The sequence below is a fragment of the Carcharhinus amblyrhynchos genome, chromosome 32 (assembly GCF_965287045.1).
Source record: "Carcharhinus amblyrhynchos chromosome 32, sCarAmb.v2.hapA, whole genome shotgun sequence".
NCBI classification, from domain to species: Eukaryota; Metazoa; Chordata; class Chondrichthyes; order Carcharhiniformes; family Carcharhinidae; genus Carcharhinus; species Carcharhinus amblyrhynchos.
The window spans coordinates 5,931,431-5,956,816 of record NC_137355.1 but is presented as its reverse complement, the minus strand read 5'-3'; the positions used below and the strand labels follow the sequence as shown (position 1 = coordinate 5,956,816).

Sequence of the window (25,386 nt, the reverse complement as noted above, 5' to 3'; positions counted from 1 at the left end):
AAAGACCCCAGCGAGTTCGCCTCCACCACCACCGACAGCAGCCGATTCCACTCACTCACCACCCTCTGAGTGAAAAACTTACCCCTGACATCTTCTCTGTACCTGCTCCCCAGCACCTTAAACCTGTGTCCTCTCGTACCAACCATTTCAGTCCTGGGAAATAGCCTCCGAGAATCCACCCTATTTATACCTCTCAACATCTTATAAACCTCTATTAGGTCGCCTCTCAACCTTCGTCTCTCCAGGGAGAAGAGAACTAGCTCCCTCAACCTAAGGCATGCCTCCCAATCCAGGCAACATCCTTGTAAATCTCCTCTGCACCCTCTCAATAGCTTCCACATCCTTCTTGTGGTGAGGCGACCAGAACTGAGAGTTTAATTTTTCTCACACAAAACCAGAACCTGCCACAAACCTAAGCAACTCAGCGTTTTAAAAATAAATGAAAATATTTTAAAGTTGTTCGATATATTTAATAGTGGACACGATCCTGTTCAATTAATAAAACTGAAAATGGGTTTATTGTGAAAGTACGCATTTTACTCAGAGCCAAGTTTGTGAGTAACCTGATTTAAAATAATTGAAAATGACAAATAGAATCATTAGTGAAACATCTACAGAAACAATGGTGGAGAGAAGTTATCTTTGGAAATTTAAAAAAAAATGCTCAAAAACTTTCAATGTACCTCTTGGTGTCCTTGCCCTCATAAGTTGGAATGTAATTTTTGGAATGTTCTCAAAAGCCCACAAATAAGAGCGATGATCCAAAACTCCCAATGATTAACTTATCCTGGGGAGGGTAACATTGTGTTTCTGGGGGTGGCGGAGAACCTTCTTATAGTGTACTGTTTTTAACTAGCAAAACACATCACGGAAACACAATCTGCGTTTAAAATTCCGTAATTGTTCGTGCAATTTTGAGCAAAATAGATTGAGCAAATGATTGCGGTACAGGAGGTGGCCACTGGACCCATCGTTTACATGCCAGCTCACTGCAAGAGCAATTGCGCTCGTTCCACTCCCCTGCCTATCTGTTGCAGCCTGCAACTTTAACCCCTTCAGATCTTTATCCACCTTCCTTTTTGGAAGTCACAATTAAATCTGTCTCCACCACACACATTACATTCCAACTCTTGATGGCAAGAACACCAAGAGGTGTATTCAAAGTTTTTGAGCATTTTTTTTAAATTTCCTAAGATAACTTCTCGACACCATTGTTTCTGTATATGTTTAGCTAATGATTCTATTTGTCATTTTCGATTATTTTAAATCAGGTTACTCACAAACTCTTAAGCAAGTGCTTTCCGGATCTGAACTGTTCATTTCTCCTCATGCTGCTTTTATTTCTTTTTCCATCACCATCTGTGCCCTCTGGTTCGCAACCCAACGGGAACAGCTTCTCCATCCCCATTGTTGAGATCCTTCACCACGTGTTTCCTTTGTTTAAGGAGGGTAACAAGAATAATCCAGGTAATTACAGGCCAGTCAGCCTTACGTCAGTGGTAGGGAAATTATTGGAGAGGATCCTTCGAGACAGGATTTACTCCCACTTGGAAATAAGTGGACATATTATCGAGGGGCAACATGGTTTTGTGAAGGGGAGGTTGTGCCTCATTAAGTTGATCGAGGAAGTGACGAAGATGATTCATGAGGGAGGGCAGTGGATGTTGTCTACATGGACTTCAGTAAGGCCTTTGACAAGATCTTTCATGGCAGACTGGTGCAGAAGGTGAATTCAGATGGGATCAGAGGTGAACTGGCAAGGTGGATACAAAACTGGCTTCGTCTTAGAAGACAGAAGGTAGCGGTGGAAGGGTACATTTCTGAATGGAGAGCTGTGACAAGTGGCATTCCTCAGGGATCAGTGCTGGGACCTTTGCTGTTTGTAATTTATATAAATTATTTGAAGGAAAATGTAACTGGTTTGATTAGTAAGTTTGTGGACGACACAAAGGTTGCTAGATTTGCAGAAGCGATGAGGACCATCGGGGATACAGCAGGATATAGATCGGTTGGAGACTTGGGCAAAGAGATGGCAGATGGAGTTTCATCTGGACAAATGTGAGGTAATGCATTTTGGAAGGTCGAACACAGATGGGAAATATACAGTAAATGGCAGAATCCTTAAGAGTGTTGATAGGCAGAGGGATCTGGGTGTACAGGTACACAGGTCACTGAAAGTAGCAATGCAGGTGGAGAAGGTAGTCAAGAAGGCATACGGCGCACTTGCCTTCATCGGCCGGACATTGCGTTTAAAAATTGGCAAGTCACGTTGACGCTTTATAGAACCTTAGTCAGGCCACACTTGGAATATAGTGTTCAATTCTGGTCGCCAACTATCAGAAGGATGTAGAGGCTTTGGAGAGAGTACAGAAAAGATTTACCAGGATGTTGCCTGGCATGGAGGGCATTAGCTATGAGAAGAGGTTGGAGAAACTTGGTTTGTTCTCACTGTAACGACCGAAATTGAGGGGAGGCCTGACAGAAGTCTGCAAAATTATGAGCGGCATGGACAGAGTGGATAATCAAAAGCTTTTTCCCAGGGTGGAAGAATCAATTACTAAGGGGCATAAGTTGAAGGTACAAGGGGCAAGGCTTAAAGGAGATGGACGAGGCAAGTTTTTTTTTAAACAGAGGGTGGTGGGTGCCTGGATCTCGCTGCCATGGGAGGTCGTAGAAGGAGGTACGATAGTGACTTTTAAGAAATGTCTTGACAAATACATGAATAGGATGGGAAGAGAGGGTCCCCGGAAGGGGAGGGGTCTTTAGTTCAGTTGGTCAGCATGGACTGTGCAGGCCTGGAGGGCCAAAGGATTATTCCTGTGCTGTAATTTTCTTTGTTCTCCGTATATCGAATCTAACAATCTAAAGTAGATCTGAATTGGAAGTGGGCTAACTTCAATGGGACTTAGCCAGGTCAAAATGGAGCAAAAGGCTGACAAGAGTAACTACAATGAATAATGGATGTTCTGTGGGGAAGAGGTGCTTCAGGTACAGGTCAGGTACGTTCCAACAAAGACAAAAGCTGAGGCACGGGGAGGGGTCCAGGACAGGTTATTGGTGATCAACTCAGAAACTCGACCATTTCTACTTTGTCCCCATTGATGTAGACAGGGGCATGTTCTCCACTGTCCGTTGACTATCTCCTTCGTTTTATTGATTTTGAGAGAGAGAGATTATTGTCGCCGCACCAGTTCACCAAGTTCTGCTAGCAGAGGTGACTGGTGGTGACATAACCTGGGGATCACCATACCTCCAGTGAGGGGCAAGGTTGAGTAGGCAGGGTTTTCATGAATAATCTCAGCTGGTACTGGAATTGAACCCACGCTGTTGGTGTCGCTCTGCATCACTAACCAGAGTTAAACCGACTCAAGTTAGCTTTCACAGAGACACAATGTGATTTTCATGCATCAGAAAAAGCAAACGATGATCTGATCTCGCAGTTGTAGCAGCTCAGTCACACCCTGGTGAAGTAACTCACTGGCAGAATGCCAAGAGCTAAGTTAAGAACAATCTAAAAACTCTTGTTACAAATGCTGAACTTGCAAAAGACAGCACAGTTTGAATTTTAGGGACTTGCTTTAATTATTCTGGTCGCTACAGCAGTCACTCCAATCAGGTCAATCTGAACTGATTTATGCACACAGGACTCATAGAATTCCAACAGTGCAGAAGGAGGCCATTCGGCCCATCGATTCTGCATCGAACACAATCTCACCCTGGGCTGCTCACCTCATTCACCTTACCATTCGCTCAGTCATCCACCCTCCCACACGCGAATATTGGCACTTACGCTTACCTTACGGTAACTAGTTCCGTAGAAAGGGCTCCTCTCCCCCCCACGAGACGCTAAGCACTATCGGGGCACTGAGAGGTTCAAGAGGAGCTACAATCAGATGATGCTGGCTCTACGGGGAAGTTTAAGGCCAATATATTTTGTGTCTTGCCTTGTACAATAGCAAGGAGGGTGAAAGCAAGCCACACACAGGTATGCTGCGTGTTATAACTGGTGCTAACAGTCTCCATGTGGTTCACACTGAGTGTTTTATTTAAATGTATAGACAACTTCACTCATGCACAAGAATGCCCAGGTATAATTTCCATTGCCCAGGCACGAGTCTTCACCAGTCCTCTTTGGCACTAAGGGCCATTGGGAAAACCTGACAGGGAATCACAAGTGAATATTTTCCCCTTCCAATGATACACACACGCAGTTCCTACAGAGTCTTCAGGCACTAACTAGGAGCAGGAACTCTGGTTAGTTTTGCCAGCTATCGCCTGGCTAGTCCACCTCCTGTTCCCTCAATCCTATCCTCAGTAAACTGCCGACCACCGATTTTCTCTTCCTTGCACATCCCCCACTTGCTAACTGATAAGGCAAATGATTAACACTCCACTTCTTTCGCAAAACAGTTACACTCAAAGATTGCATCTTGTTCTCTCTCTCTCTCCACTCCAATACCTCTCCTCCATTGGTTCCATCCTTACGTATCTGATCCTAGCTAAGCGAGCTCCAGTAATGGCTTCTATCACCACACCATTAACTCTGGTGATCCTCAGCTGTCTTCTTTTCCTAATCCACATGCTGCTCCTAACAGTGTGTGCGGTGTCCACTCCCATCCCTGTTCCAGGGCTCTGTCCATAATTCCCATCCCAGTCCACTGCTATTCCTGCCCCTGACCTTGGCTTGCCCCAGGGCTGGTGTCTATTCTTGTCCCATCCAATATTACTGCTGTGATCACGTCACAGAATCCCGTTAGTGCAGAAGAGACCACTCGGCCTCTGACAGAGAATCTCGGTAAGACAGCAGGCCTATCTTACACAGGCCCTCACTCCACCCTATCCTTGTAATCCCACGTATCAACCACGTCATATCGCTCTAACCTGCACATCTTTGGACTGTGGGAGGAAACCGGAGCACCCGGAGGAAACCCACGCAGACACGGGGAGAACACGCAGACTGTCACTGAAGGCCAGAATCGAAACTGGATCCCTGGCGCTGTGAGGCAGCAGTGCTAACCACTGTGCCATCCATAGCATCCTGACAGCAAGTGAAATTAAACATGGTCCTGGAGAGCCACAATCAGCTGACTGTCCATGTTGTGGGTGCCATGGAAATACAAACTGGAGTGTGGTTTAAATTCACAAGTACTACGGACAAAGATTAAAGTCCTTTCCTATTTGAATAAAGTAATTATTCCTTACTAATTCTTGTTAAGCAGTTGCTATGTAAATATTTGCCATCTATTCAAAGGCTGATTCACTTGCCAAAGGCACTCCCACAGAGTTGAAAGTGCTTAATTTGAAACTCAGAAGTTCTGAGAGGACAGAAAGGAGTCAGTGTTAGATGAATGACCCTGGGCACTGTTCCACACACTGCCTCAATCTCCCTTTAGATTGTACACCAAACTGGAATAAACAGCAATGCGCAAACAGCAACAATCTAGTGAGCGGAGACGGCTTTCTGAAATGTGTTTCAAACAAAAAGAACCAGACAAAGATTAATAAGCCACTGCAACTGGCTGCACATTGCTGCAATCTGTTAGAGGCCAGATTGGTTTTCTCTTCATAATCACTGATCTATCCGAGCAGACACTATTTTATTTTCTCTCTCTCTCTCCCCCCCCCCCCCACCCTGGGTTTCAGCCACACAATCAACCTCCAGATGTCACCACTCTTGCCTGTTACGTGCCTCACTATAGCACTGGAAGGGTAGCCCAACTGGAATACTTGGACAGTGATTCAGGGCTGAGGCGGCTGTCCCTGTTCTCCAGCCTCCTGCTCCCAGTTGACACCAGTTGTTGGCATCTATCTACCAATCCCAGCCTTCAACATAGGCAACTGTGAAGCAGCCACAAAGTTCTGAGGTAGAGAATTCCAAAGATTCACAACCTTCTTAACTAAAGAAATTTATCCTCACCTCAGTCCTAAATAGTTGAAGCCATATCCTGAGACAGAACCCCCTTGTTCTGGATTTCTTGGTCAGGCACAACAACCGCAACCACTTCAGCTTGAATACTTCAGCGAGATCACCTCTCATTCTTCTAAACTCCAGAGAACATAGCTCCAATTTACTCAGCCTTTCATCACAGGACAATCCAGTCTTCAGGGACAAATCTAGTGAACTCGTCACTATACTCTGCTTCTAACCCCGTGCTGTACCTGTCCTGGGTGTGTTTGATGGGGGGACAGTGTAGAGGGAGATTTACTCTGTATCTAACCCCGTGCTGTACCTGTCCTGGGAGTGTTTGATGGGGGGACAGTGTAGAGGGAGCTTTACCCTGTATCAAATCCCGCGCTGTACCTGTCCTGGGAGTGTTTAATGGGGGACAGTGTAGAGGGAGATTTACTCTGTATCTAACCCCATTATGTACCTGCCCTGGGAGTGTTTGATGGGGACAGTGTAGAGGGAGATTTACTCTGTATCTAACCCCGTGCTGTACCTGTCCTGGGAGTGTTTAATGGGGGGGACGGTGTAGAAGGAGCTTTACTCTGTAACTGACCCTGCACTATTCCTGTCCTGGGAGTGTTTGATGGGGGACAGTGGAGAGGGAGATTTACTCTGTACCTAACCCCATTATGTACCTGTCCTGGGACTGTTTGATGGGGACAGTGTAGAGGGAGCTTTACTCTGTACCAAACCCAGCACTGTACCTGTTCTGGGAGCATTTCACAGGACAGAATGAAGAGAGCTTTAAATAATTCTGAGAGTTGGTCATTCTGCCCTTTCTGGAAGTCTTGGTCTTAACGAACAAGAAAATGGTAACGAAAACTGATAAACTTTTCTGAAAGGATTGAATTTCACCAAATAGTGTGTGAAGAGAAAGGATCGATCTAGTAGGTAGATAGAAAATAAAGCCATTTGGTCCCTCAAGCCTGCTCCGCCATATAACTAGGTCTTGGCTGGTCATAGAATCCCTACAGTGCAGTTGGCCATTTGGCCCATCGAGTCTGCACCAACTCTCCAACTGAGCATCCCACCCTATCCCCAAAATCCCATTTGCCAGGGCCCTGTATTTGCCGCGTTAATCCTCCTAACCCACACTGAGAGACGAAGGGACAATTTAACGTTGCCAACCCACCTAACTTTTGGACAGTGGGATGAAACAGAAGCATACGGAGGAAACTCAGGTAGACAGAGGGAGAACAGTGACCCTAGCAGGGAATTGAACCCAGGGCCCTGGCACTGTGAGGCAGCGGTGCTAACCACTGTGCCACCGTGCTGATCTTTCACCTCAAAGCTCTTTCCCTCGCACTATCCCAATGTCCTTTGATATCTTTAATATCTAGAAAGATATCGATCTCAGTGTTGAACATACTCAATGACTGAAACCTCCACGTGGGTTGACAATTCTCATGACAAGACTCATGAACCTCAAGAAATTCCTCTTTAGCTCCTTCTTCAATGACCTGTCCCTGATTTTCGACTGTGCTCCCAGATTCCAGACCCCCCAACAAGAAGAAACCATCCTGCTTGCATCATCTCTATCGTTTCTGTTGTTTCAATGAAATCACCTCTCATCCTTCTAAACACAATAGGCCCAGAATGCTCAATTTCTTCTCAGACAACAATCCTATGTCCCGGGAATCAGTCTGGTGAACTTCTGTTGCATTCCCTCTGGGACAAGTATATCCTTCCTTAGGTAAGGAGACCAAAGCACAGTACTCTGGTCTTATAAAGTCTCTATACAAAACATCAAGACTTTTTTTTTATTCCTATACTCAGCTTATCTTGCTATGAAGGCCAATACCATTTGCCTACTGTGAAATACAAGTCAAGTAGGATTTTGACTGTATATTCAGATAGCACATACTGTAGATAATTTGCCGCGTAAATCTTGCACTGCAATGACACTGTGGGAGCAATCACAACAGTTTGCCATGTCAGTCAATCAGCGTAGCAAGGCTGTAAGATTGGGCTCGCCTCCTGCGATGTTACTGGCCCCATTCGGCTGGCGAAATCATCCTTGCACCCAGGAAGGGCACAAGGCTGACTTAAGTAAGTTAAATGTTATCAGTGAGTCCCGGACACAAGCATCCGGGCTCACTTGCCCTTACCTGCTCGTCAATAGCGATCCTCGCCGATGAGGATCAGCTTTGGTCTCCGTCAACTGGGACTGACATGATGGCCTCATGGGTGGGACTGGAGGCCATCCGGCAGATGGTCAGCAGTGGGGGGGGAGTGAGTGAGTGAGTGAGAGAGAGAGAGAGAATCATAGAAGCTCTGCAGAGCAGGAGGAGGCCATTTGGCCCATCAAGCCTGCACCAACAACAATCTCACCCAGTCCCTGTCCCCACATTTACCATGCAAATCCCCCAAGGGGCAATTTAGCATGGCTAATCAACTTAATTTACATATCTTTGGAGCGTGGGAGGAAACCAGAGCATCTGGAGCATCTCCCAAGCAGACACGGGGAGAACGTGCAGACTCTGCGCAGACAGTGACCCAAGGGCGGAATGGAACCCAGTTCCCTGGCGCTGTGAAGCAGCAGTGCTACGCACTGTGCCATGCTGCCCCTTGGCATTTGGGTGATGCTGGCATTTATTTCCCATCCTAGTTCTCCTGATGTTGGTCTGATACAACTGAGAAACTCGTTAGGTTTAACGGTCAACCCCATTGCAGTGGGACTGCAGTCACGTCAAGTAACATCTGCAGATTGTCTTCCCCGAAAAACATTAGTGAACTGGGATGTTTTCTTACAATAACTTCAAATTTCATGGTCACCTTTACTGATCTCAGGGGTCAGTATCACTGATCCCCCATGATCGTCCACTAGTTACTGCTTTCCAACCCAAAACTGACCCATTTATCCCAATTCTGGAGAATAACAGGAGACAATCCTCCATCCATGTTAATATATCACCCTCAACAACAGCAGCTCTTATCTTCTGCACTGACCTTTCATGTGGCACCTTATCAAATGATATGCAGCTCTGGAATTCCACGCTTAAAATTCTCCAAAGAACAAAGAAAAGTACAGCACAGGGACAGGCCCTACGACCCTCCTAGCCTATGTCGATCATGGTGTCCTAACTAAACTTAAGAAGAAACCTTCTGCCCTTACTCGGTCGGTATCCCTCTATTCCTTCCCTATCCATGTACCAATCCAGATGCCTCTAAAATGTTGCTAATATGCCTGCTTCCACCATTTCCTCTGGCACCACATCCAAGGCACCCACCATTCCCTGTGTGAAAAACTTTCCCCTCACATCTCCCTTAAACTTTCCCCCACTCACCTTGAACCTGTGCCCCCTTGTAATTGACACTTCTACCCTGGGAAAGAGCCGCTGACAATCCACCCTGTCTATGCCTCTCATAATTTTGTAGACCTCTATCTAAAATCCACTCAGCCTCTGTCTTTCCAGCGAAAACAATCCTTGTTTATTCGACCTCTCCCCACAACCAACACCCTCAAAACCAGGCAACATCCTGGTGAACCTTCTTGGCACTCTCTCAAAAGCTTCCACATCCTTCTGGTAGTGCGCTGATGAGAACTGCACGCATTAATCCAAATGCAGCCTAGTAAGGTTTCATATAGCTGCAATATGATTTCCCAACCGTCATACTCAATGCCCCGGCTGATGAAGGCAAGCATGCCGTATGCTTTCCACCTGTGTTGCCACTTTTAGGGAACTGTGGACCTGCACATCCAGATCCTTCTGCATCCCTCCACTTCACTACCTTCCTTTAAAACCTCTCTGTAGCTTCTTCAACCATCCATTTGACCTTCCGCCCTAACATGGCCTTATGCGGCTTGATATCACTGTTGCTTTAGAACACTCCTGTGGAGTACCCAAGAATGCTTCGTTATGTTAAAGATATGGAGAGATCGATCAACTATTATTGCTGATAGTTTTTGACGATCCCCCCCCACCTCGAGTGACATGGGAGCACAGTGGTTAGCACTGCTGCTTCACAGCTTCAGGGACATGGATTCAACTCCCGGCTTGGGTCACTGTCTGTGTGGAGTTTGCACATTCTCCTTGTGTCTGCGTGGGTTTCCTCCGGGTGCTCTGATTTCCTCCCACAGCCCAAAAATGTGCGGGTTAGGTTGATTGATCGTGTTATAAAAATTGCCCCTTCGTGTCCTGAGATGCGTAGGGTGGAAGGTTTAGCAGGTAAATGCGTCGGGATATGGGGGTAGGGCCTGGGTGGGATTGTGGTCGGTGCAGACTCGATGGTCCGAACAGCCTTTTTCTGCACTGTAGGGATTCTATGATTCTATGGGTGGAAACATTTTTATTCAATCAAGCCTTCTCATAACTTCAAAGATCTTTCAGCCTTCAGAGAAATTAAACTCAATCAATTCAGCCCTCACAGCGCCAGGGATCTGAATTTAATTCCAGCCTCGGGTCACTGTCTGTGTGGAGTTTGCACGTTCTCTCCGTGTCTGCGTGGGTTTCCTCCCACAGTCCAAAGATGTGCAGTGTAGGTTGATTGGCCATGCTGAATTGCTCCTTAGTGTCCCATGATGTGTCGATTAGGGGGATTAGTGGGATAAATATGTGGGGTTACGGAGATGGGTGGGATGCCCTGTCAGTGAGTTAGCGCAGACTCGATGGGCTGAATGGCCTCCTTCTGCAGTGTAGGGATTCCACGATTGTTATAGCTTTTCTGTTTCTGCATCATTTTTCTAAGACATTTTTGGCACTTCACCCAGTACTTGTACAATTTTTTCCATAATGTGGATTATCCGCACTGCTCCCAGAGTAAAAGCATTGAGTCCAGCCGCTGAGTCATAAAGATAATTGACATCTGGGAAGCAGAGCAGATTATGTTCAAAGTTCACTCCTCTTCCACAGACAGGGCCCCGTTTATTCCAATGTCATTCAGCGGGTTGGGATTTCCCCGCTTTTACACGCCCCAGCTCACGGTTTTCTGCCCGCATTCTTGAAGGGGTTGAAAATAACTGGCCCACAGATGGAGCAGAAGAAAACACTCAGCAACACTGACCTCACTTTTTAACTCTCCGCACAATGAAATTATATTGTTAAGGCACACAGATAACTCTGTACTCATAAAGAGGTAGTCACAATGTAGAGATGTCGGCGTTGGACTGGGGTAAACACAGTAAGAAGAATGTAAGAAATAGGGGCAGGATCGGATTCTTCAGCAATCAGTAAAGGTGTAACAAATAAGAACATAAGAAATAGGGGCAGGAGTAGGCCATCTAGCCCTTCGAGCCTGTCCCGCCATTCAATAAGATCATGGCTGATCTGAAGTGGATCAGTTCCACTTTCCCGCTTTCTCCCCATAACCCTTAATTCCCCTGTCTATCAGAAACCTATCTACCCGTGACTTAAACATATTCAACGAGGTAGCCTCCACCATTTCAACAGGCAGAGAATTCCAGAGATTCACCACCCTTTGAGTGAAGAAGTTACTCCTCAACTCCGATCTAAACTGCCCCCTCCCCGCCTTATCTTGAGGCTGTGCCCTCTAGTTCTGGTTTCCTTTCTAAGCGGAAAGAATCTCTCTACCTCTACCCTATCCAGCCCCTTCATTATCTTATAAGTCTCTATAAGATCCTCCCTCAGCCTTCTAAAGTCCGATGAGCACAGGCCCAAAAGTCTCACAACACCTTGCTTGTGGGAATGCTACCAAATAAACTGGTTGGACTTTAACCTGGCATTGTGAGACTTCTTACTTATAAAGAGGGGCAGGAGCTGGAGTACTTGCTCAGCCCCCATTTTGTTTCCAGTTTCCTTCAAGTCCTTCATACAGCTTCTTCCCTGCTGCCATCAGACTTTTGAATGGACTTACCATATATTAAGCTGATCTTTCTCTACACCCTAGCTATGACTGCAACACTACATTCTGCATTGTCTCCTTTCCTTCTCCCTAATTACGCTACAAATGATCTGCTTTGTCTGCATAGCACAAAAGAAACAATACTTTTCACTGTATCCCAACACACGTGACAATAATAAATCAAATCTTCTTCACAGTGCCTCTCAGCCTTTCAATCTAGTTTTTTTTTAAGTTAATTTGATTAATTGTTCTTGGTTCATAAAACTATAACGAGGGACTGCATCCCACCCACCATTCCCCCACCCCCTGCACCTATAATGATACCTTGATTTAATCCGGAAAGTATATTTTAATTTTTTCCTTAAGGAGCTGTCAACTTGTTTAAATTGGTTAATTTGTTAATCTGCTCATTTGTTTAATTGATTACTCAAACAAGGATAAAAGTGAACACACTGGGACTCAGCATTGGCAACCCATATGTGATGCTGCGTTCTGTGCATTGGTCTATTATTAAGAAGTATTAGCGTCCAGTTTAACACTTTGCCAATGGGTTCAGGGTGGAGATAACAACGAGGACACGAGGCCAATCATCATCACCTCTTCCTGAAGAAAACCTTTCAGAAATGAGAGATGTCGAGCAAATGATGACACTGAGATCACCCTCGGAACTGAAACTGTATCAGAATGTCTGGGTTCCAAGAGCTAAACTGAACGGAAGGCTAAAAACAAGAGATGGAACAGCATCCTCTGCTGACAAGCAGAGTCTTTACAGGCATTTTCATACGGGTGCCTTCCCTGTCTTGAGGCAAACTACCTGGGGCTTTATAATTGGGCGTTTCAGTGGAGCTGTGTTTGAACTTTGCCCCTCTCCGAGATTGAAGCGGTCTCAACAAGTCGAGCAGGAATTTTGTCTCCCTCTGCTACGGCTGGGAATGTTCGCTGAAAAGGTATATCCCAAAATCAAGTGGATGCCAATTTATGCTCCTTATAAAAATGTGTATAATTATTTGAAACAAAACTAGGCAGGAGCTATTTGAACTCTTGTTGCTCCCCAGTCTGGGAGGTTTACATAAACCCTAGCTCCTGCCTTAGGGAGAGACCACTGGGGAATCCAGCAGAGTTTGGCTGCTTGTTTTTCCCCTCTCTTTTTCATCAGTTTATTTGCAATGATTTCTGAAAGTTTTGCCCTCCTGTCAAATAGAACAGAATCACAGGCTGGAGGAAAAGGACTCAAAGGTCACTCAAATTTATGTGCAATAAAGAACAAACTGTTACACTGCTCTTTCCCCAGATCTTCAACACAACATTTAGAGTGACACTCAAGTTTGTTTATTAGTTTAGAAGTCTGTTTATTAATGTCACAAGTAGGCTGACATTAACACTGCAATTAAGTCACTGAAAATCCCCGAGACGCCACACTCTGGCGCCTGTTCGGTGACACTGAGGGAGAACTTAGCACCTAACCCGGGAGTCTTTCGGACTGTGGGAGGAAACCGGAGATAGGGGAGTCTAAAACTAGAGGGCACAGGTTGAAGGTGAGAGGGGAGAGATACAAAAGAGTCCAGAGGGGCAATATTTTCAGAGGGTGATGAGCGTCTGGAACAAGCTGTCAGAGGTAGTAGCAGAGATGGGTACAATTTTGTCTTTTAAAAAGCATTTAGATAGTTACATGGGTACGATGAGTAGAGAGGGATACGGGCTAAATGCGGGAAATTGGGATTAAACATAGGGGTTTAAAAAAAAAGCACAGCATGGACAAGTTGGGTCAAAGGGCCTGTTTCCATGCTGTCAACCTGTATGACTCTGTACACCCAAGGCAGGGCAAGGAATTACAAAACTAAATTAAAGACATGATTCATATTCTCTCACACAGCATGAATTAAATCCGCCTTTCCATTAGATTTGTTTTTAGATTCTTTTTCTCAAGACGACACGAGAGTGAGGCGACTCCTTGCAAGCTGTGCCCAGGATCCCTTCTAATTCTATCTTTTACTCTCGTTCTATGCTTCTAAAATTTCATTCTCACTCTTTTAAACTCTCTAACAATCTACGATCGTAACACCACATTCTGCACTCTCTCCTTCCCTTCTCTGTGAACGGTATGTTTTGTCTCTGCAGTGTGCAAGAAGCAATGCTTTTCACTGGATAAAAGCAAATTATTGCAGATGTTGGAATCTGAAACCAGAAGAGAAAATGCAGGGAAGTCTCAGCTGGTCTGGCAGCATCTGTAAGGAGAGAAAAGAGCCGATGCTTCGAGTCCAGGTGATCACTTGACAAGGGATCTTCTGGACTCGTGACAACAGTTCTTTTCTCCCCTTCACAGATGCTGCCAAACCTGCTGGGACAATAATTTTCACTGTATTCCAACACGTGACAATAATAAATCAAACCAAATCGAGTCTGAGTTAGATTTCCACAACGTGTCGTGAGCACAATGAGGATTCCCTCACTCGAGTAAATCTACAAACTGACCGGCTGTTCCGACGGGTCACAAACACCGGGAAACAAGTGCATCCTTACCGGGACAACGCAAGTATAACTCACCAGTATAAAACCAGGCGTTTGAATTGAGGAGGCTTTCAGTCCACAGCCGACAGATTTCACTTTCACTCAGGGCTTCGATTCCATACGATAACTGATACTCCAGCTTGGGGAACACGTAGATAGGGACGTGCTGTTGAGAGACAGAAACAGAGGTCACAAGTCAGGCGATGGTCTAAATGCCACTTCTGGTGATTACTTTCTCTTAAGTATTAAATTCTTCATGTTGAATGCAGAAACCAAACTCACAAAAGCATCAGCACGTGAACGGGAATGTTCTCACATCCTTGCTTGCTTACGGTGTGCGAACCCATGTTACATCAGCTAATGTCTGCCCAGGATTTCCTCCGAAAGTTCAACAGTCTGTCAGGTAACCTCCCCACCAGGGTGGCACGATGGTTAGCGATATTGCTTCACAGCGCCAGGGGCCTGCCTTGGGTGACTGTGCGGAGTTTGCGCATTCTCCCCAGAGGTTTCCTCTGGCTGCTCCGGTTTCCTCCCACAGCTCAAAGATGTGCTGGTTAGGTGGATTGGCCATGCTAAATTGCCCCTTAGTGACAGGGTACATATGGGGATAGGGCCTGGGTGGGATTCTATGATACTAGAGACCCACGGCAATGCTCTGGGGGACCCAGCTTCGAAACTCACCATAACAGATGACGAATCTGAATAAAAATCTGGAAGTAAAAGTCTACTGATGACCACAAAACCATTGTCAAATTTGGAAAAACGCGTCTGGTTCACTAATGCCCTTTAGGGAAGGAAATCTGCCGTCCTTACCCGGTCTGGCAATTCGGGATGGGTAATACATGCTGGCCTGGCCAGCAACACCCACACCTCATGAAAATTCCAGGTTTATTTTAGAAAATGGTCTTTTTTTTTAGACTAACTTCTGGTCCATGAGGCCAGCTTCTTTTTTCAAAATACGGTGCAGACTCCAGGCTGAATGGCCTCCTTCTGTATTGTCGGGATTTTATGAGTCAAACCCCCTTGTCCGCACAGTGGAATCACGTGCATCGGTTCCCTTCCCAGGGGAATCAACATCCCTCCTCAGTCCCCTTCCTGGGAGTAATCATCCCACCTCCCCCGCAGACCCCTGCCAAAGGGTAATCACTGCCCCACCAGGATCAACTAACAGCCCTACCCCCACAAACCAAGGGAAATTATAGACCCCCCAGCCCCTCCCCTGGGTGGAATCACTGGGTGCCACTTCTCTTTAACCTAGTCTCCTCTCTCCCTGAGCTTTTAAACCCTACTTCATGATTACTTAACAGCTGTGTCCTACACGACCATGTTTATATATTATCCCCTTAGTGTCTTATTTCTTTATTCTTTTCGTAGGATGAGGGTGTTGCTGCAGGACACCATTTGTGGCCCATCTCTAATTGAACTGAGTGACCTGCTAGGCCATTTCAGAGGGTTAAGAGTCAACCACATTGCTGTGCAGCAAGGAGTCATACGTAGACCAGACCAGGTAAGGATGGTGGATTTCCTTCCCTAAGGGACATGAGGGAACCAAATGGGTTTTTACAGTAATCAATGATAATTTCATGGTCACCATTACTGAGACTAGTTTAAATTGGGGCAGCACGGTGGTTAGCACTGCTGCCAGGGACACTGGTTGAATTCTGGTCTTGGGTCACTGTCTACATGGAGTCTGCACGTTCTCCCCACGTCTGTGTGGAGAAGCAGCCGGCATAATCAAGGACCTCACGCAGCCCGGAAATACTCTCTTCCGCCTTCTTCCTTTGGGAAAAAGGCAGAAGAGTCTGATAACACGTACCAACCGACTCAAGAACAGCTTCTTCCCTGCGGCCATCAGATTTCTGAATGGTCCTAACGTATCATAGAATCCCTACAGTGCAGAAGGAGGCCATTTGGCCCATCGAGTCTGCACCGATACAATCCCACCCAGGCCCTATCCCCTTAACCCCATGTATTTGCCCTGCTCGTACCCCTAACACTAAGGGACAATTTAGCATGGCCAACCTCACCTGCACATCTTTGGGCTGTGGGAGATAACAAGAGCACCAGGAGGAAACCCACGCTGTTTAGCTGATCTTTCTCTACATCCTATCGGTAACTGTAACACTACATTCTGCAACCTCTCCTTTCCTTCTCCCCAATGTACTCTAAGAATGGTATGCTTTGGCTGTATAGTGCACAAGATGGCACAGTGGTTGGCACTGCTGTCTCACAGCATCAGGGTCCCAGGTTCAATTCAGGCCTTGGGTCACTGTGTGGAGTTTGCATGTTCTCCCCGTGTCTGCGTGGGTTTCCTCCGGGTGCTCCGGTTTCCTCCCACAGTCCAGAGATAGAACATAGAACATAGAACACTACAGCACAAACAGGCCCTTCGGCCCACGAGTTGCGCTGATCACATCAACGCCTATCTATAACCCCCAATCCCATAAAACCCCATATACTCATCCAGAAGTCTTTTAAAAGACCCCAGCGAGTTCGCCTCCACCACCACTGATGGCAGCCGATTCCACTCACTCACCACCCTCTGAGTGAAAAACTTACCCCTAACATCACTTCTGTACTTTCCTCCCCGCACCTTAAATCTGTGTCCTCTCGTAGCGACCATTTCAACCCGGGGAAATAGCCTCTGAGAATCCACCCTATCTATTCCTCTCAACATTTTATAAACCTCTATCAGGTCGCCTCTCAACCTTCGTCTCTCCAGGGAAAAGAGACCCAGCTCCCTCAACCTAACTTCATAAGGCATGCCTCCCAGTCCAGGCAACATCCTTGTAAATCTCCTCTGTACCCTTTCAATAGTTTCTACGTCTTTCCTATAGTGAGGCGACCAGAACTGCGCACAGTACTCCAAATGAGGCCTGACAAGGGTCTTATAAAGTTGCAGCATTACCTCCCGACTCCTAAACTCAATCCCTCGATTAATGAAGGCCAGTACACCATACGCCTTCTTGACCACCTCTTCCACCTGCGAGGCCGATTTAAGAGTCCTGTGGACCCGGACCCCAAGATCCTTCTGCTCTTCAACACTACTAAGACTCCTGCCCTTGATAGTGTACTCGTTCATCCCGTTGGTTCTGCCAAAATGGACGACTACGCATTTATCCGCGTTGAAGTCCATCTGCCACTTCTCCGCCCAGTCCTGCATCCTATTTATGTCCTGCTGCAACTTTTGACATCCTTCCAGACCATCCACAACACCACCGACCTTCGTGTCATCAGCGAACTTACTTACCCATCCCTCCACTTCCTCATCCAGGTCATTTATGAAAATGACAAACAGCAAGGGTCCTAGAACAGATCCCTGGGGCACTCCACTGGTGACTGACCTCCATTCAGAAAAAGACCCATCCACAACCACTCTCTGCCTTCTGCAGGCAAGCCAGTTCTGGATCCACAAGGCCAAAGGCCCTTGGATCCCATGCCCTCTCACCTTCTCAAGAAGTCTTGCATGGGGGACCTTATCAAACGCCTTGCTGAAGTCCATGTACACCACGTCCACGGCACTTCCTTCGTCAATGTGTTCAGTCACATTATCGAAGAATTCAACTAGGCTTGTAAGGCACGACCTGCCCTTGACAAATCCATGCTGACTATTCCTGATCATGTCAAACCTCTCCAAATGCTCGTAGATCTTGTCCCTCAGAAGCCTCTCCATCAGCTTACCAACCACTGAGGTCAGACTCACCGGTCGGTAATTTCCCGGGCTATCTCTGTTCCCTTTCTTGAAAATAGGGACTACATCCGCAATCCTCCAATCTTCCGGAACCTCTCCCGTCTCCGTTGACGACGCAAAGATCATCGCCAGGGGCTCTGCAATCACTTCCCTCGCCTCCCACAGTATTCTGGGGTATATCCCATCTGGTCCCGGCAACTTATCTATCTTGATAGAATTCAAAAGTTCTAACACATCCTCCACCTTAATATCCACAAACTCAATCTTTTCCATCTGCTGCAAATCCGTAGCAAAATCTCCCAGATCAGCTTCCACCGTGAATACTGAGGCAAAGTACTCATTGAGCACCTCTGCCATTTCTTCTGGTTCCACACAGACCTTTCCCCCTTCACCTTTTATAGGTCCTATCCCTTCTCTTCTCATCCTTTTACCTTTCACATATTTATAGAAGGCCTTGGGATTCTCCTTAATCTTACCCGCCAAGGTCTTCTCATGACCCCTTCTGGCTCTCCTAATTTCCCTTTTAAGCTCCTTTCTACAGTCCTTATACTCCTCAAGATCCTTAACCTCTCCTAGTTCCCTGAACCTTTTGTACACCTTCCCTTTCCTCCTGACTAGGTTCAACACAGCCTTCGTGCACCACGGTTCCCGCGACCTACCAAAACCCCCTTGTCTCATCGGAACGTTGTCATGCATAGCTCCAGACAAACATTCCTTGAATATCCGCCACCTTCCTTGTGCAGGTTAGGTTGACTGGCCATGGTAAATTTACCCGAGTGTCAGAATTAGCAGGGTAAATATGTGGGGTTATGGGAATAAGGCCTGGGTGAGATTGTGGTTGGTGCAAACTTGATGGGACGCATGGCTTCCTTCTGCACTGTAGGGATTCTATGAAACAATACAGTTCACTGTATCCCATTATGTGTGACAATAATAAATCAAAACAAGTGAATTTGACAGTAACTTCCAAAAGGAAAAGGTAAATATTTTAAAAGGAGAAATCTTCAATGCCACAGGGAAAAGGGCAGGAGGAGGTGGAATGAATTGAAGGATGCAGAATGAATCGAATGGCTTTTTCAGAGCTGGAACAGGCCTGATGGGCTGAATGGCCTCATTCTGTAGGTTTATTGTTTGCGCATGAATATGTGAAAGTGGAAACCTGTTTTTTGCTTTCCCTTTGCTTGCACTTTCAAGATGTAAGTTTTGAAAGTCAGAATAAGCCCCACACACTACAGGCTGGGATTGATTTATTTTCTGTTATCGCCCCTCTTGGATAAATTAGAGCAGCACAGAACTCTGCGAAACTGCTAAAAATATTCCAGGGAACTGATTTATAGCTTCCTCCCTCCCGAACGGATTCTCCGTCTCTACAAACAGGAAACAGAAAGCCTGTGGAGACAATGCCACCGACAGATAAACGACCACACCAAAAACAGACAAAGGGCTGTTATAATGGGTAACGTGTGATTTTTTTTACAGCGATCGTCGCAAATGATTTCTCGAAGCTTTCACGGAGGCTGACTGCCGCAAACTGCTGCCAGTAACCCCGGCAGTTCAGCCTGAATGGTGGCCTGGGTACCACGAAGAGGTCACGTTGGTTGAAATCATTAACAGTTTACAGATTAATCGATGTGACAGAATGAGAGGAATCCCCAAGATCCTTGGGGTGGGGAGGCTGACTGTACTAATCTAACAATTATTCCTATTGCTGTATAATTATTGCCGCTAGATTTTAATTACCACAGCTGTACTGAACAGACAAGTAACCGGCAATCCTTGTGGAATTAAATTAATGCATTAGCGTTCAAATTTGACTGAAATCTTGGAATATTAGAATATTGAAAGCGTTCTATTCAAATATTTATTCCCAAACCGAATTTGAGGCTGGGTGCCATAAAACTATACATTTTTTAAGCCTGATGGGCGAAAAGACTGACTATAAGAGAGTGGGCACACACAAGATCTCTCTCGCCCGCGTGCACGCTCCTGCACGTGGGGGGGCGGGGGGGAGAAACCAGCTGAAGGCGCAGATGCCAATGATGGAGCGATTAAAATCAGGATTGCTTGAACGACACGAGTGCTGATGTCGTAGAGGCTGGAGGAGACGGGGGAGGCAAGAGGTCACGGGGGGGATTTGAAAACAAGGATGAGGGTTTTAAAACTGAGGCGGTGTTTAACTGGCAAGTCGGGTGGGGGGGGGAGCGAGCGAGCGCACAGGCAACGGACTTTCGATCTGAGTTAGGACACAGGTAGCAGAGTTTTGGAAGACACCAGGTTTCTGGGGTGTATGCAGGACTAGGGCACGGGGCTGGCCCAGGTGGGAGACTATTCTGTACAAATTAACCCTGACAATGCTGGGACGATGGGAGAAGCACTCACCTTCCTTGCTACCGCCCGGTTTAGGCGTGGTCTTATCTGTGTTTTCTGAATATTGCCACGTACGAGTAAGAGGAGGTCAGAAAGGCTGAAGAGTTTATAAGTGGCATTGCCGGTTGCAGGCGCGGTGTAATCAGACGGATCTTCAGTGCAATTCAGCAGCTCCTCGGAGAGGAGATCTAAACAGGGAACAACGCACAGTACTCATCAGTTTGCTTTGTCTAAGTGGGGAGACTAGGCAATGTTTGATGCTCCCCATTGATTTTTCTGATATAATTAAACAGAATACAAAGGTTTAAGAAGCACTCCAGTTTCCTGATAATTTCAGGACTAGTGAACATAGAACATAGAACACGACAGCACAAACAGGCCCTTACGCTGATCATATCCCTACCTACCAGGCCTATCTATAACCCTCAATCCCATTAAATCCCATGTACTCATCCAGAAGTCTCTTAAAAGACCCCAACGAGTTCACCTCCACCACCACCGACAGCAGCCGATTCCACTCACCCACCACCCTCTGAGTGAAAGTTACAAGAATATTCAAAAGGCAATTCACAAATAGGCTTGATCATAGAATCCCTACAGTGCAGGAGGAGGCCATTCAGCCCATCGAGTCTGCACCGACAACAATCCCACGTAGGCCCTTTCCCCATAACCCCACATATTTACCCTGCTAGTTCCCCTTACACTCAGGTAAATCAACCTAATCTGCACATCTTTGGAATATGGGAGGAGAGCCATGCAGACACGGGGAGAAGGTGCAAACTCCATGCAGTCAGTGACCCGAGGCCGGAATTGAGCCCGAGTCCCTGGTGCTGTAGTACTAACCATCGTGCCACCGTTAGAAACCTTCGCTCAAAACAAATGGACGTAGTGCCTTTTCCATGCTGCCCTTCACACTGAGTTTGAGCACATGGAACGTGACTATGTCAGCAGGCAATGGTTTTTATCAATCCACTGGCAACACTGCTTCAAACTGGCGAGCTGCAGGGACAGGGAAGTGACGCAATCCCTCCTCACCTTCCTTCTGCTTGGTACCAGCACCTCCCCCTAAACTGTAGTGTAAGCTGACCTCATGTAGCACAGATTGGAAATCGATAAAAATAACAGCATGAGTTGCACAAACATTTGGACAGAATAATTCAGCACCTACGATGATCTTATCCGCTAATCCCACTCTACGTCCAGTCTCTGGACTCCTCATGTACAACGCAAGATATCGATAGCGTTTCAACAAGTTACCTTTCATCACTAGCAACTGATATTAGTCAGATAGTATTAATGTCATGAGATTCCTGCTCAGTGCTACATTGCAGCGGCAGAGCGGTTAGCATTGCTGCCTCACAGTGCCAGGGACCCGGATGACTGTCTGTGTGGAGTTTGCACATTCTCCCCGTGTCTGCGTGGGTTTCCTCCGGGTGCTCTGGTTTCCTCCCACAATCCAGACGTGCGGGTTAGGTGGATTGGCCGTGCTAAATTGTCCCTTAGTGTCCAAAGATGTGAAAGTTAGTGGGATTAGCTTGGTAAATAAATGCAGGGGGCTGAAGGGGACCGGGTTGTGAGGGAAGGCCTGGGTGGGATTCTCTTTCATGGAATCCCTACAGCGCAGAGGAGGCCACACAGCCCATCGAATCTGCACCGACCACAATCTCACTTTCGGAGAGTCGGTCGGTGTGAACGCGAATGGTTAGGTGGATTGGCCGTGCTAAATTGCCCCTTCGTGTCGAGGGGGACTAGCTACAGTAAACGCATGAGGTTATTGGGATGGGGCCTGGGTGGGATTGTGGTCGGTGCAGACTCGATGGGCTGAATGGCCTCCAACTCCACTGTAGGATTCTATGGCTGAATACCATCTTCCTGCACTGTGGATATTATTCATAAGGCTTTAAGATAAACCTCCATTAACGTGAAGGGCTCCGTTGTTCTTACATGGTGTGTTCTTGATTGGTGTGTACCAACAGCCGGGTACATTCCAGAATGAAGAGGACCCCAGCTTGGGGGGAGGATTACAATCAGGTGGTAACTGCCCCTCAGTTGGGTTAACGGGCGGCGAGGTTTGTTCCTGGGCGACCGGGAGCTGGTCGACCGGACGTTTACGGTGCGGCTTCAACAGTTCACACTGCATCTTCATAATCTCCCCAACCGGGTCAAACTCTTTCGAGAGGGGTTTCGTGGGTTTTCTTTTCCGCCTCGGGCCAGCGGGCTTCTGCATTTGGCTGCCGGGCGCGTCTGGCTCGGGAGACGGCGATCGAGGGGTATCTGGAATATCATCCTTGGGATCGCGCTCAGCGAGCCGCTCAGGGGCAGGCCCCGAATCGCCCTGAGCCGTTCTTGCGTTGCTCTCCCCGTAACTTGTGTCAATGACCAGTCGCTCACCGTCAGAGTCACTGTCAGCAGAGCTACCGGCCCCTTCTGAAACCGACGCCTTAGCAAAGGCCATTTTGTCTGAATCCGCAGCCGGCAGCGTGTCCTTCCCTCCTTCACCGCTTCCTTTTATCTTGGGATCAGTCCTCTGTTGATCTGATTTGCCCCCTCCCTCACAATCAGTCGTCTCCTCTGTGTTCGATTCGCTGTCCAGGTCGTGTCTGAAGCTCCGCCGTTTCTGCTGCGTTATTTTTTGGGCGACGTCCAGGGGCTTCGATTTCCCCTCAGTAACCTCCTTCTTCCTGCTGTCCGCGTTGCCGGACTTTAGGGGTGTGCTGGTCAGCGAGGTACACTTACGAGCACCTGCACCTTTCGGCTTCTCCGAACCGGAGGCACCTGATCCAAACGTCTCCAGTTCACTGAAGTCAGCCGCAAGATCAAAGTCTTGGCTTTCATGCGCGCTGAGACTTCTCTGGTGCTTACAGGAATGGAAGTCCTACATTTAACAGGAAGAAAACAGGCAGGTGTTACAAAGCACAGTTTATACAACTAGAAGATACAGTGGCTTCATCGAAAAAGGGGTTCAGACAACCATTTTATTTGTGGGCAAACACTTCAATCCCATGGGAATATGTCACTGTGCCACACTGAATATCTCGTCCAATATTTAATCCCTTCTCAACTGGATGAGTACATGGGATTTAATAGGATTGAGGGTAATAATTAGGCCTGGTAGGTGGGGATATGATCAGCGCAACTTGTGGGCTGGAGGGCCTGTTTGTGCAGTACTTTTCTATGTTCTATAAAGGCCAAAGAGCACAGCTCCAAACTGCCAGAAAGACCACCTGCCAGTGACTGCCACAGTTCACAGCAGCTAGAGAAAGGCACACAGACAGACAGGAACTGTTCTGCCAGTGTAACAGCCACATTTATGTCTTAAAAAAGGCTTCATTTCAATCATAAAGGTACCAATGGAACACAGAAGTCAGCAAAGACGAAAGAACATTGAGGACGATGACAAACCTGGCTACATTTTGAGCACGGCTAAGAAATTCTATTATGTATTTTAAATGGGAACTGGATTTATTTAGACAGCATTTTGTTAGAAATGTGCTTCATTTAGCTTGTTAATAGTTTAGTTAACTTGTTCACTGTTAGTTAGAAGAATAATGTGTGATTTGTTGATTTTTTTTCAGAGTCTCAGGTAGTTATTTTGACTCGATCACTAAAAGCTGAAGTGCAGATAATGCCCCTTATCACACAGACTTTAACATATTACGAAGGGATGTACTTCTCTTTGAATGTCAGCTCTCGGAGAGGAGATTAACTTCCCCTTTGCAACATAACAAAAACAGATAATGCTGAAAAATCTCAGCAGGTTTGACAGAACCTGGGGAGACAGAATACAGCCAGCATTTTGAGTCTGGAGACACTTCGTCAGAGGGCGAAGTTGACTCCATTCTTTCTCCGCAGATGCTGTCAGACCCGCTGAGATTTTCCAGCATCCACAATACTTCGCTTTTGTCAGGGAAGGATTTCCTTTCCGAAAGGACGTGAGTGAACCGGATGAATTTACTTTATAACAATCCAATATTTTAATGGTCACCATTACTGAGATTAGTTTTGCAGTGGAGATTTATTTAGAAATCATAGAAACCCTACAGTGCAGAAAGAAGCCATTCAGCCCATCGAGTCTGCACTGACGACAATCCCATCCAGACCCTCCATATTTTACCCGCTAATCCCTCTAACTGACACATCCCAGGACACTAAGGGGCAATTTTAGTACATCTTTTTACCTCGGGAGGAAACCGGAGCACCCGGAGGAAACCCACGCACACACAAGGAGAATGTACAAACTCCACACAGACAGTGACCTGAGCCAGGAATCGAACCCGGGTCCCTGGAGTTGTGAAACAGCAGTGCTAACCACTGTGCCACCGTACTGCTGATTGGCTGAATTTAAATCCCCTCAGCTGCTGTGGTAGGATTTGAACTCCTGGCTCTGATTTGTTCAAGTTTCGGTTTACCAGCCCAGCAACATAACCACTATAGCATGGACTCTCCAAATATAGTGCTATTAATAACAACAAATTAATAATTCCCATGAGAAATTCAGGGGAAACATCTTTACCCAGAAAGGGGCGAGAGGTGAAACTTGTTTCCACAAGTTGAGTTTAATAACTAATACATTTAAGAGGAAGCTAGATTTTTTCTTTATTCATTTATAGGATGTGTGTGTCGTAAGTTAAGCCAGCAATTATTGCCAAATAGATTTTTAAAATGAGATATAGATCAGACACCTGTACCACACAGGTAGCATGGTGGCACAGTGCTTAGCACTGCTGCCTCACAGCACCAAGGACTCGGAGTCAATTCCGACCTTGGGTGTTTGTGTCTGTGCAGTTTGCACGTTCTCTCCATGTCTGTGTGGGTTTCCTCTCTCAGTCCAAAGCTGTGCAAGTTAGGTGGATTGGCCATGCTAAATTGCCCCTTAGTGTCCAAAGATGTGTAGGTTAGAGGGATTAGCAGGGTAAGTATGTGGGGTTGCGGGCCTGGGTGGCACGATACTGCCTGATTAGGATGCTCTGTCGGTCAGACTGGATGGGTCAAAAGGCCTCCTTCTGCACCGGAGAGATTCTATTCTAAATTAACCGAATAGCAGAACAGACTCGAGGAGCAGAATGGCTTA

The 25,386-nt window shown here is 46.6% G+C and overlaps 1 protein-coding gene across 2 annotated transcripts in view; it reads right to left on the bottom strand.

Annotated features, from left to right (window-relative positions):
- The window catches only part of ice2 (interactor of little elongator complex ELL subunit 2), a 77,653-nt gene that overhangs the window by 30,384 nt on the left and 21,883 nt on the right, over nt 1–25,386 (bottom strand). For both annotated transcript variants that reach the window (XM_080216204.1, XM_080216206.1), the window contains 3 exons: nt 22,260–23,190; nt 20,328–20,503; nt 14,294–14,423 (listed from right to left, as the gene is read on the bottom strand). In XM_080216204.1, the coding sequence (XP_080072330.1) occupies nt 14,294–14,423; nt 20,328–20,503; nt 22,260–23,190 (1,237 nt within the window). The remainder of the gene's footprint in view (nt 1–14,293; nt 14,424–20,327; nt 20,504–22,259; nt 23,191–25,386) is intronic.